This window comes from Castor canadensis, chromosome 3 (genome assembly GCF_047511655.1).
Source record: "Castor canadensis chromosome 3, mCasCan1.hap1v2, whole genome shotgun sequence".
Lineage (NCBI taxonomy): Eukaryota > Metazoa > Chordata > Mammalia > Rodentia > Castoridae > Castor > Castor canadensis.
Window position 1 is genome coordinate 126,424,818 of NC_133388.1, and position 13,608 is coordinate 126,438,425.

Below are 13,608 nucleotides of genomic sequence, written 5' to 3' on the forward strand. Positions count from 1 at the left end.
CACAGATTGAGTGTCCCTTATCTGAAATGCTAGAGACCAGAAATATTTCAGATTTCATAGTTTTTCAGATTTTTTGAGTATTTACATAGATTTTAACCAGTTGAGCGTCTGTGATCCAAAAATCTGATCTAGAACCTGAAACATTTTGAGCATCAGGTTGATGCTCAGTAAGTTTCAGATTTTGGATTTTTAGATTAAGGGCGCTCAGCCCTTACTGTCTAAAGCACTAGAGGTTTTGTGCAGTCCAGGTCCTGACCAAGTGGAAACTCTAGTGACATAATCCATTTGATTGCCCATTTATTACCTCCCATTCAGGAAAGGCACACCAGTTCTCCTGCCAAGCCATCCTCAGCCCCTGCATTTGGGAAGACCTGGAAAACTCAGGTTGAAAATGCTTTATGATGGCCTGTACATTTGTATATTTGTTCAAACTGACATTTATTATTCAATTTATTTGGGGTACTCCATTTATAAATAAAATACAATTGCCATTTTACTTAATTAAGAGACAAAAAGATTACTTGAAAAAATTATTATGGATATATAAGTTGTTTCCTAAATTCTCGAGATCCATTTTATTGAGATACCTTTAAGTAGCATAGCTTGTTTTGTCTCTGTACACAGCTGACCCTAATTAAGTAAAATTAAACTCAGCTTCAGGTGTAGCAGCTCTTTGTAGGAATTTTCAATAGAAAATTAAAATGTTTCTGTCTTTTAAAAACTCCATTGTCTTACACCCCCCCACACCGCTGCCAAGACAGCCAGTAACGCTTCACACATTCCAAGCATCTCTTCCCTAATAAACAGTGATTTTATAGAGTGTGAAGAAGTTTTTGTGGTCCAGGATGCTTAAGACTAGATCCCAGAATCTGTGATCCTGATGTAATTACTTATAGAAAACATCCTCTAGCAAACAGCTCTTCCTCCTCTTCATTTAAATTCCATTCTTTAGCAACATTTAAAGTGGGCTAGAGGAATGGTTCATGTGGTAGAGCACCTGCTTAGCAAGCCCAAAGCTTTGAGTTCAAACCCCAAAAGTAAAAGATGATCTTATATTGAAAAGACACTAAATTCCATTTTAAAATACTGTTTTAACAGCCAAGGATAGAGCTTAGTAGTACAGCATGCACAAGGCCCTAGGATCAATTCCCAAACTGAGAAAGAAAAGTCTTAGTAACACTTTGATATAGTCCTAGAAATGTACTTTTAGGTTTGGTATGTAATAGAAGGCATTTTCCTTCCTTAGGGAATGCATTAGTTTTCTGTGGCTGCTGTAACAAATTACCATAAACTTAGTGATTTGAAAAATATGCATTTATTATCTTATCATTCTGCAGGTCAGATGTCTACAATGGGACTCACTGGGCTAAAATCAGGATGTCATCTTTCTGGGACTCCAGATTCTTGAGACTGCCCATATTCCTGGATTTGTGTCCACCTAACATCTTCAAAACCAGCAGTGACTGCTCTAGTCTTCTTATTCTATATCACTCTGACTCTTCCTTCTTCCTCTTTCACATTTACATACCTTGTGATTGCATTAGGTCCCTCCAGTTGTTCCAGGATAATCTTAGTCTAAGATCAGCTCACTAGAAATCTCAATGCCATCTGCAACCTTAATTTCTCCTTGCCATAAAACACACATATTCACAGGATCCTGGGATTAAATTTACATCTTTGGGAGGGGCCATTATTCTGCCTACCAAGGGGAAAAGTTAAGTATTCAGCATGTACCTTGCCCATTAGACATCCTTAGTTTAATATCTGATAGTCCAACACCTAGTGGAGAATTCAGGTTCTTTCTCTGCCGAGTCACTTTGTCTTCTTGTGTTTACTTGGCCTTCACATTCCTACTATGGGGACAACTGTACAGTTCACATATGGTCTAGATAGGGTGATTAAAACTTACTGTAATTTTTTGTGGAGGGGTGGAATTTGTTTGTATTTTGAGACAGGATCTCACTATGTTGCTCAGGCTGGTCTCAAACACCTGCTCCTCCCATCTCAGCCATCCAAGTATCTGAGACTGCAGGTACACACCACAGCTCCTGGCTTGTGATTTGATTCTAACAACTGTTTTTATCATTTACTGTTCTAGGAAGAAAAAATGAAAATGCTTGTAAAGGAGCTCCTAAAACCTGCACTTTACTAGAAAAGTTCCCCGAGACAACAGGATGCAGAAGAGGACAGGTACCAAGAGTGTTTTCCTGTGCTTTGGAGAATGCAGTAGTTGTCAGTAATAAGGGAGAGCTGACCTTTACAAAGAAACAATTGTTTCCTTTGGTACAACAAATGCCTTTTTTTCACTTACTTTTAATGCAACATAATTTCATGTAGTTGACATAAAAAACTGAGGGTGGAAAACGTTGAGTGTTTATCACTTTGTGGAAAATGTGAGTGCTTATTTTTAGTTCCTTCACAAAGAAGTACAATGTGAATGTAAATTCTGAGCCTTACAAAGGCTCTAATCCAAGTTGACAGTAATTTTGTACTGTCACTTTAGTGTAGCAGTTCCTCCACACCTTGATGAATGGCTGATAAGGTGTCATATTTTCTATGCAGATCAAATATTCCATCATGCACCCTGGAACTCACGTGTGGCCGCACACGGGACCTACAAACTGCAGGCTCCGAATGCACCTGGGTTTAGTGATTCCCAAGGAAGGTTGCAAGATCCGATGTGCCAATGAGACCAAGTATGTTACTTTGTCATTTCCTTTCCCACTCATCACTTCTGAGGATGGGTGTTCATTACAAACAAAGCTGTGTTCAGCTGGATCATCTTTCTTCCCTTATAGCTGAAGTAGATTGGAGCTGGGTGATACTAACCCAGGCGTTCTAGTTTTATCCCCTTTTTATGCTTTCTTTTGGTCTAGAGATATTTCCCAATGCCAAGACTGCCCTCCTTAGACATTTCTCCCTAGAGCATTTGCTTAGCTGCTGAATCTTCTATCTTCTCTCTCTAGGTGCACAGCCTTGCATTCAGATCAACTCACATGTATTGAGCCCCGCATATATTATGCATTGTGCTTATGGTTATACAACTTGAATTATTCATAAATGCAACAAGTCCACCCTCCTGAAGAAATCATCCCATGATAATTTTTTTTCTTCTTACCACGTGATTGTGTACTGGGGGGGTACATTGTGACATTTACAAACATTCTTACAATATATCATTTTGAATTCATCCCTTCCATCGTTCTCCTTTATTCCCTCCATTCCTGGAAGTTTCAACAGGTCTCATTTTTCCATTTTCATACATGAGTACATCAAATTTCCACTACATTCTCCTTCCTATACCCTTTCATTATACCCCCCCCCCAACACTGTTACCAACCCCCAGACAGGATCTATTTGCTCTAGAAGAGGCAGCATGGGGCAATGAAGCCTGCTTGCTGCCATTTTAAAATCCCACCTCTGCTGCCTAATTCTTTGTGACCTTAGCCAGTTATTTGATCCCCTCCAATCTCAGCCTCCTTTCTTATAAAATTGGCAGTGACAATGTCTACTTTACAGGGTTGTTGCATGGATTAAATGGAATAATATCTACAAGGTACTTAATCCATGTCCTGGCATGAGTGGGTGTGGTGAATATTAGGTCACTTTCCCCCCGTGCCTTTTCTTAATCACAACAGGTTTATTCAAAATCTTCTGAACAAACCATACTTATTGTGGATTCTATGCCTGTTATCCTCTTACTTCCTTCCCCTAGGATGCAAAGTATAACAATTACTAAGGTCCAGTTTCATTTCATAAAAATAGAACTTGTCTTCTTAGAATATGCATACTTTATTATTTCATGATCCTGCTATCTGCTAGTGCTTTTTGTTAATTAATATATATTATTAATATATCCAAAATGAGCAGTAAGCTGCTGCAGATCAGAAATCAAGTTGCGTTTCTCATCGCCAGTAGAAGTTAGACTGAAGGGTGGAGGTTCAGAGTGGTTCATTTGGTTGTTGGCAGATACCTGCCCTGGGCTCAGGCCAGCAGCACAAGGTGCTGTGGGAGATGCAGAGATGGATCAGATGTGTTCCTCTCCCAGACATCCTCTGAAAATGCAACACAAGATTGAATGCCATGTGAGCCGTGAGGGAGGAACAGATAAAATGATACACATGGCTCAGTAAGCAAAGATCTCACTTGCTGCCAAGGTTTGGGAATCTTGACAGCATGATTTTTAGAGACAAGATGGATTTGGACATTGAAAGCTGAGAGAGAGGATTATTCCAGAACAGTATCTGTAAAAGAACAGAGGCCAACATCATAGGCCAAATATGAGATTAGGTGAGTTGTTTAGCAACCAACAGTAGAGACAGATAAAGAACAAGGCTGGAAAGTAAAAGAAACTAACCCTTCATGTTTTAGAAACTAACCCTTCATGGAAGGTTTTAAACATTAATGGGGTCAGGATGTTGTTAGGAAGTTATTGTGGGAGTCAAGTGTGACTCCAGCTGGGGAAATGGGGGGTGTGGGTTTGGGAATTAAAGTCAATAGGCTGCCATAGCAACACACCAAAGATACAAGGAGAGCTGGAGTGGGAATACTGGAAAGAAACAGAGAGTAAAGCAGATGCAGGAGATGTGATGTGGATTAACCCACATGAACTTTGAATATGTGCCGAGGGAGGGAGGAGCCAGAGATGGCACCGCACTTTCAATATTTGATTGGTAAGAAGGTGGCGATGCCTTTGCAAACACTGGGAACTTACAAGTCATGAGGCAAGTTCAGGGAAAGGAAAATGAGTCTAGTGTTTGTGCATATTTTATTTAAGTTACTATTGGAGCACAATAGGAGAAATATCAAGGAGTTGGCTGGAAACAGGTCTGGCACTCAGGGACAAGTCAAGTATAGAGATAGAGATTAGGGAGTCAGGAGCTTAGTAGGAAGCTTGACGGATAATTGAGTGACTACAGAAGTGAAAACAAGCCATGAACCATTTTGTTAAGCCTTTGGAAATTGAGTGTGGGTCCTCAGGTCTCTTTGTCAAAGGGCAGGGTGATGGCAGAGACAAAGATGAACTAACCAAATTCTTGGAGCTCAAATTAGAGAATGAGATAGTGAATGGAGAATAGCACCAGGCCTCATTCCTAACCACTTCTTAGGGTTTTAAGAGTTGTCTGTTGGATCACACTGTATGTATTCTGTTTCTCTCCCTCTCTCCCTCTCAGCCTTTTATCACTACTCTCTTCCTTTCATTCCTACCTTGTTTCCTGCATCTTGTCCATTATTTGTAGACACTTGAAGCAAAATCATGAGATAAACGATAAACATTCTCTCATGCACAAGAAGGGACAGGGAAGGTATGGCTCAGATCTTAGTCTTCAGTGGCCTGAGGCAGAAAGAAAAACCCATATGGAAGAATGACTGTGGCAGTAAGGCAGGGAGCAGGTAGACAGTGCCATAGTCTCAAAGAGACTATGCCCTAGGAGCACCTCTGTGGTGTGTCCCCAGTCCCAGCTCCCAGCAAGCCCTCATGGCCATGCTTAAAAACACAAACCACTGTCAACCTCTTCCCTGAATTTTAAAACACTTCTAGGTTAACAGTTCTCACTACCAGAGGTCCTGCAGCTCACTCAGATGGGGACCCTGAATAAGAACATTAACTTGGCAGCCCCTCAATTTCTGCTAAGCTAAAATACAACCTGTTTCATGTGACAGTAAGGAACTGCTAATAACAATAATTTGCAGATGGTGTGTTTTGCAGATTCATAGTCATTATTAAAAAGTACTTGCCAGCCACCTGCCTATTATGGGACCAGGAAGGCAATTTTGTAGAAAATGAAACACTTTGTGTTACCTTATCCCTGAAGAGCTTGGGAGCATCAGCACCCTTGTACCTCATCCTGGCTTGCAATCAACCATTCTTTTCTAAATCCCTCCTGTCATACTTGTTTTAGGCTGTATTACTTTTTTTTTTTTTTTGTGGTGGTAGTACTAAGATTTGAACTCAGAGCCTCACACTTCCTAGACGGGCACTCTACTACTTGAGCCATGCTCCAGCCCTTTTTGCTTTAGTTGTTTTTCAAATAGGGTCTCCCATTCATGCCCAGTCTTACCTGCTCTGCAATCCTATTTACTCTTCCTGTGCTTCCTGAGTAGGCGGGATGACATGTGTGCCACCACGCCTGAAATGAGGTCTTGCTAACTTTTTGCCCTAGCTGGCTTCCAACCGTGATCCTTCCTATCTGCACCTCCCAAATTGCTAGGATTACAGGCAGGAGTCACTGCACTCAGTTTACATTACCATTCTTAATAGTCCTTACGGTGGTGGTGGAGTTGGGTTTAGTAGTTCATCACAAAAATCATGCTTTTCAAAAGAGAAATGAGTCAATGTAGTTAATGTACTGTGTGTAAATACCTGGATATCTGAATAGTGTAGAGTCAGCTTATAAACTCTGAGAACAAAAAGGGTTTCAGAAATCCGGAAATTTCATGCTGTTCTTGCAAAAGTGCTATTAATGTCAAAAGAAACACACATACCAAAAACAAGACTTTGTGTTAGGCAACAGGAAGCCATTTTTCAGAGCATCTTACTTTCCAAAAGAGTAGGTTACCTATTTGTGCACTGTTGTTCTCAGGTACCAATCATCAGATTTCCATTCCTGTAGCACCATAAAATTCCTGGCAGTGTGCATGTTGTTTAACTCTCCTACCACTGCAAAACAGCTCAGCCGTGAGCTCGTGAGTCTGCAGGTTTACACCATAAATAAAATGATCATATCAGTTTAACAAATGCTTTCTGATTGCAAAACTCAAAATGTCTTGTGTACATAATCTGTAAGACACAGAGTAGCACAATAAAAACAATTATTTTTTATCCTGATACCCAGAGATGTTGCCTGATGCTTCTTCACCTTATACATGTATATTCGTGAATATGAAGGTCATAGTAATAAATATGTTATGCCACTAATATAGCTGCTTAAAGCCTAGTTCTGAGCACTCTACATATATTAGTCCTAACAACAATCCTGTGTATTTAGAATGATTAACATCCCAATTTTACAGCTGAGGAGGTGGGATATAAAGACACAAACCTTTTTCCCAAGGTTGATCTTTGTATTAGTTTCTTAAAGCTGTCATAAAAACATTACCTCAAACTGATAACTTGAAACAACAGAGATTTATTCTGGAAGCCAGAGCCTAAAACCAAGGTGTTGACAGGGTTGACTCCTTCTGAAGACTATAAGGGAAAATCTGTTCCTCCCCTTAACTTGCGGTGGTACTTGGGAACCCTTGGTGTCACTTGGCTTGTAGGCATATCACTCCAGTCTGCCTCTGTCTTCCCCTCCTTCTCCCTCCCTGGGTCATTTCCACTTCTCTTTTGGATTTAGGGCCTGCCCTAGTCCAGGATAATATCATCTCAAAATCATAAACTTGATAATATCTACAAAGGCCCTTTTTCAAAATAAGGTTCTGGATAGACATGTCTTTTGTGATAGAATCAGAGTCTGTGCCAGACATTCTGACTTGAAAGTCTATGTTCTAGACACAAGACACAGCCTTGCTATATATAAGTTTTGAGGTTTGGGGGAGTTGTGTTGTTGTTTGTATAATATGATCATGCTGTACTCTTAATGTGATCATTTTGAATGCTGGTTTTCATTTCCAGACAATTGGGTAGCAAGTAGAGAAAGTAGCTGGCGAGTCTCCATTCCTGTGTCTGTGGTTTGTCACCGCAGGCAGGCAGTGTTTTGGGGCTGTAAGAGTAGCTCATTACCAATGTTGGTCTAGAGCTCAGTAAACTAGAGCCAGTGTATAACATACCACCAGCAGGTGGAAATTGTTACTGTATGAAATGGCTCAGTTGTGTGAACATTGGGGGTTCCAGAGAAGAATGCATTCTTTCAAGTCTCCAAGAGACCCTTTCAAAACATGCTGGTACTGTGCTGAGATGACCTGTAACCTCATGGCTCTCCTGAAGACTTTACATTACCACCTGCAAATAGCCAGCCTGCAATATTGGACAAGACTAACAGGGGGCTGGGAAAACACATGTTGGTATTAGTGTCGTTGAGTGTCGGACTGAAGAAATGAACTGGAAATGAGACATTCAATTACTCTCTGTATTAGTGTAGAAATAATGTTTTTCTCCACATTTTTCAAGAATTTTATAATACATTATATATTTATGATATTATAATATTTGTAACATATTTTTGTTACTCTCTTAAGGCTTCAATTAGGAAATCCTGCTAAAAATTAATAGTTAAAAGATTTAATTTTTAACCCATTATGAATTGTTCATAGACATGTGTTTTGTTTTCACAAGGTATCCAAGATTAAGTCTTAAAATTTTCAGATCACATTATAGAATCCATGAATTGCCAGATCATTTGGAAGCAAATATTGCATACACACATACACACACACACTCATACTCACACACACCTTATTTTTTCTACTTTCCTGGGAGTCATACACCTTTTGTTCCACAAAATTAACCCCTCTTCCATCTGTGTGTGTGTGTTTTTTTTTTTTTTTTGTCAGTACAGTACTGAGCTTTGAACTCAGGGCCTCATGCTGGTTAGGCAAGTGCTGTACCACTTGGGCCACTCCATCAGCCACCCATCTATATTGTAATGTGACCTTATTTGGGACCACAGAATAAAAAGGGCATTTTGTTTTTAACTAGAGAGCATGTTTTCCTAAAGGCTTCTTATTGTTGAATAATAACATTTTGTCCTACTTCTTCTGCCTTTGAGCAATCTGGTCACTTAAACACAGCAATAAATTGTGTCCCCTGTTCTGTTTAGCATGGTGGTAGGTAGCTATTTTCAACTATTTCCACACACAGATAGATCAAATGCACACACATGCATATCTGCACCTCCACAGGGGACAGCACTTCCCACATCGAAAATGGTTTGTATAAACTAATTGCTGGGAAGTTAGAGTCCATTTGTCTATGGCCATAGTAAATGATGCAGGGACTCCTGGGCCAGCCCTCAAAAACCTTTTAACATGTGATCTCTCTTAATAGGACTTTAGAACCAGGTCTCACAAGTTTTCTCAAGCTCTGTTCTCCCAACCTAACTGGGGGTGACTGGAGATGCAGAAAGGACAAAAGATGGACAAACATGCATAAAGCTGGAGCCAGGTGTGCTGGGCGCTTGATGGAGACGCACACAGCAGCCTCATTGCTTTTTTTCTCTAATAACTCTTCTTTTACTTTGCTTCTTTTCTCTTATTCTTTGAAACCTTACTTCTAAAGTCTTTCTTCTTTTCTATTCTTTAAAGTCTCTTTCCTTAGACTCACACTGTCCCATGTTTTCCTTAATCTCTCTTAAAGTCTTGACCCTCAGACTTGTACTGTCCCATGTTTTCTTTAATCTCTGTTAAAGGTTCAGTCCTTAGACTCACAGACACACAAACAGCAGCAGCAGCAGCAAGCAGCATCATCTCATGCAGCCCACCTATCAATCCAATCTCCCTTCAAAAAACCTTCCATCTTCCATCAGCAAGTCTTTTATATCCAGTGGTAAACAAGGAGGTGGAGCAACAGTTCTCTGGGAGGGGTGTGACATTATAACAAAAGAAACCCTTATTCCTACTTCTCTAAACATAAACAACTTAGGAAAATCAGCTGTGCTGCATTTTACCCTTGCACTCTTCGGCAGCTGGGGCCATGCCAAACTCAGCCTGCCAATTATTGGGCATAGCTGTGCTTGTGTCAAGTTCTCATAGGCTTGTCATAATCTGCTCCCCACAACCAGGGACTGTGTGTATTGTTTCTATGGGAACAATACATTCCAAGGTCTAACTTCAGATTTTAGCATTATATATCTTCATAAAAGCAGATGAAGAGTGCTGAACTCATATAACTGGTTTCAAATCCTTGCTTTCCTTCTAAGTGTAACTAGACAACTTGCATATCTTCACTAGGCCTGATTTCCTCTACTGTAAAATGGATGTGTATGTGTGTGTGATTTTGAGTACTGAAGCAATCCATAGAAATTCACTCAGAACCATATTGGCAAAGTTCTGTGTGGTAAATACACTCAGTATAAGTAAGCTTTTATCTTCTTGTCCTGAAAGGACTTGGCCTTTTAGGTTCCAGGGAGTGAGCAAAGCTCTTCTGCAACATTGTAGGTGGTTTTGCTACCTAGAGTGTGAACTCTGACTGGGATGAGGATGGGGTCTTCAAGGAGTTAGAGAAGAAGGCCAAAGAACACTGGAAGGTATGTGGACCAGGGCTGGTGAAAGAACGGTGCAGATGAGGACTGTGATTTGATCTGCTTGGGGTGGAGGGACCTGAAAAAGGGGGCAAGACAAGAATGCAGCTAGCAGCTCCCTCCCCAATTCAACATATTTCTTTTCCTTCTCCTGTGCCCACCCTGAAAGAGAGACAAATGAGGATGAGGGTCATTTCTCATTTCTGCAGCCCAATGAGCTATTCTTTCCCTCTTCCCCTGTTCTTCCTCTTTTAGGGTTCTTGTCTATGTTATAGATCCCTCTGCTGCTGGTAGCCTAGAACCAGGAGAAGAAAGTCAGAAGCTCCCAGGAAAGGTAGTACAGCAAGCCTGATCTGGAAACCCCAGCCCTAAAAAAGAACAAAAAAAAAACAGACAAACTCCTGTGGTGGCCTAGCAGGATGGGCTGGCCCTACAAGGGACTGAGAGATAGGGCTCCAAGTGAGGGTGTGTCAAGGGAGCTTATTTGAGAGCCTGTGGGGAAAAGAGTTTCTTTGTGAAGTTAGCTATCTTTTAGTGGATGAATATTGTGACATTAAGCAAAATAGCAAATACTGTGCCCATATCTCAGAAGAGAATTTGTTAAATATATCCTATAAAATGAAGAATGTTGTCCTGACCAGAGGATGAAGTGAATTTTAGTACTGAAAGTAGCCCTAGAGGCCATCTTACTACCTCCAAATATTATGCTGATGGGGAAACTGAGACTCCTAGGTGAAGTACTTTGCCACATGGTTGCCAAATGGTTGGTTAGCAGCTGTCATAACAAGAAGCTACAACAAATTTCCTAGCTTTCAAAAACTACACATCAATGTGTATTAGAAGGAGAGACAGGGAAGATGAAGTGACAATGCAGTTATACATTTCAATTAGTGTGTGCTAGGTTTCCAATGGAGTCATAACTGGGGAACTTCTGCAGATCAGAATTAGAAGAGCTGTGTTAAGTTTTCTTATTCCTGAGTTCCTGACCTGTGTTCTACTTAGTCTGTCTAAGTGCCTTGTAGGCCTGCTCAGCATGGCATCCACAGGCACTAAGAATATCCCCTAGGACCATGATCTTGAGCTAAAGTGTTAGGCTGAGACAGACAATCCCTGAGAGAGCTGGCCTTGTCTCCATGAGATTTTCATGCCATTTCCCCACTGCAGAACCTTTTAGCAAAGCTCCCTGAGATTTACCTATAGAATTTTTAGGTGGAAGATTCTGTAAGCACCTAGTCATTACTGAGCCTTACTAATATTGGTGGTAATTCTATGACAGAATTGTAACTATTAAGTATGCCCTGCTGCCATTATATCATTATTGTTAATAATAATTTGAGAAACTGAGGGATTATGTAATACTGCTTTATCTTGTGTTAATGATATAGATTCCTATATCTTTTAGCAAACAAGGGGAAAGCGTTTTTCCTTAATAGTAACTCATTGTAGCAATAAGTCAAAGTAGCCATCCAGCACCCTCCATCCAAGCCTGTTCTTATGGGCCCCTTCCTGGAAGAATCGTCTCATGGTCACCTGTATCTGCTCTGCTGTCTTTCAGCTCTGCCCGTATCACAGTTTGATGGCAATTTGATCCTATTTAGTGGAGCTTTTCTCATAAAGGAAGTGACCTGAAAATTCTTTCTTTCCATTTAGAAGAAATCTACCATCCTTTGACACCTTTATGCCTATCTTTTTTTTGTTGTGTGAAGCACTCCTCCTTTCCCAGGCAGGTGATAGATGTATAGTTGAACTCTGAAGTCACTTTGATCAGAACACAGCTTAGATCAGGTTTTATTGTCCTTCCTTTTCCCCCTTTTAATTTAATCGTGGTTGTTAAGTATTCAGAAGGAATCTACATTAAGTAATTAATTATCGTAGCTGATTTCTATGGAAAATGTATAAAAGAAAAGAAAATTCAGGACAATATAAGTCCAACAGGACACACTTCCCCATAGAGTTTTGTTTTGTTTGTGACAGGGTCTCCCTGTGTAGCCCAGCTGACCTCAGATTCACTATGCTGCCCATGCTGGTTTTTAACTCCTGCCACAACCCTTAAATTAGCTCCCTGACTTAAAAACTGGTTAATGGTTTGAACTAATCCATATTGGACTTACTTTGTCTAAAAAGTCACAAGTCAGTGATCCTTAAGTTCTCTTCTTACATGTTCTGTGAGGACCAAGGTATTCAGTGCTAAATGGTTTTCCTAAATCACAAAGAATTTAACTTAATGAATGGAAGGAATGCTTAAGGTTTTCAAACATTCCTAAATCTTTGGTTCTATAAAGCACCAAATATAAAAAGTGTCATTTTGTGCAACTTAGAATTTTCTACTTAACGATTTTTATTATTTGCAGCATTTTAGGTAGCTTCTAGGTTCTTTCCTACCCAAACAGCTTTGCAATTCCTTGTCATACATGGCATACCTCACAGAATCTCTCCAGATTTTTCATATCCCATCTCTTTGGAAGTTTTCAGTTTTCTCAAATGAAGGCAGACTTAACAAGGAGTTATGTCAAGTTAATTCTTGGCTATATTATTCCACTTTCCAACATTTCACTTTATTATCTTTTCCCTACTTTATCAATATTTTATTCTCTCCTTTGTTTTGTAATCTCTATCATAAATTGAATTTCTACTATGTACCAACTCTATGCTAATCCTCACATCAACTATGCAGGTTAAAATACAAAGACTCAAATATGTGAAGTACAGATGGTCCCCAACTTAAGATAGCTCAACTTAAAATTTTACAAGTTTACAATGATACAGGATTGATACACATTCAGTAGAACCACAGTTTGAGTTTTGAACTTTGACTTTTTCCTGGGCAAGTAATATGCAGTACAATACTCTCTTGTGATGTTAGGCAGTGGCAGTGAGCCTCAACTCCCAGGCAGCCACAGGATCATGAAGGTGAACACAGAAACTATAATGCACTGTGTTGCCAGCAACATTTGGACACAGCTATTTAATAAATTGCATAGGATATTCCATACATTAGTATAAACTAGGCTTTATGTTAGATGATTGTGTCCAACTAAAGGCAAGTGTTCAGAGCATTTTTAACAGTTGAGGCTAAGCTATGGTGTTCAGTAAGTTATGTGTACTAAATGCACTTGTGATTTATGTTTTTAATTTATGATGGGCTTATCAGGACATGGCCATTGTTAACTAAAGAACATCAGTAACTTGCCTCAGGTCACGTAACTACCAAATGCTTAGAGGTTTTATTGTGCTTCCCTTCAAAGATCACAGCTTTCTGTTGTGTTACTCCACTTCTCTTTGCTCTTTAGCCTTACTTGGTTTTGTTTCTTATTTAATTATGAGGCTCTACACATATCATAAATTTGAGCATCTTGACTCCTTTTAAGTATACATGTTAGTGACACTAAGTTCATTCACTTTATACAATCATCACTACCATCCATCT

The 13,608-nt window shown here is 39.8% G+C and overlaps 1 protein-coding gene across 11 annotated transcripts in view; it reads left to right on the forward strand.

Moving 5' to 3' along the window:
• Positions 1-13,608, forward strand: part of Asph (aspartate beta-hydroxylase) — a 201,147-nt gene that overhangs the window by 182,387 nt on the left and 5,152 nt on the right. For all 11 annotated transcript variants that reach the window (XM_074068610.1, XM_074068613.1, XM_074068609.1 and 8 more), the window contains 2 exons: positions 2,099-2,190; positions 2,563-2,696. In XM_074068610.1, coding sequence (XP_073924711.1) covers positions 2,099-2,190; positions 2,563-2,696 — 226 coding nt within the window. The remainder of the gene's footprint in view (positions 1-2,098; positions 2,191-2,562; positions 2,697-13,608) is intronic.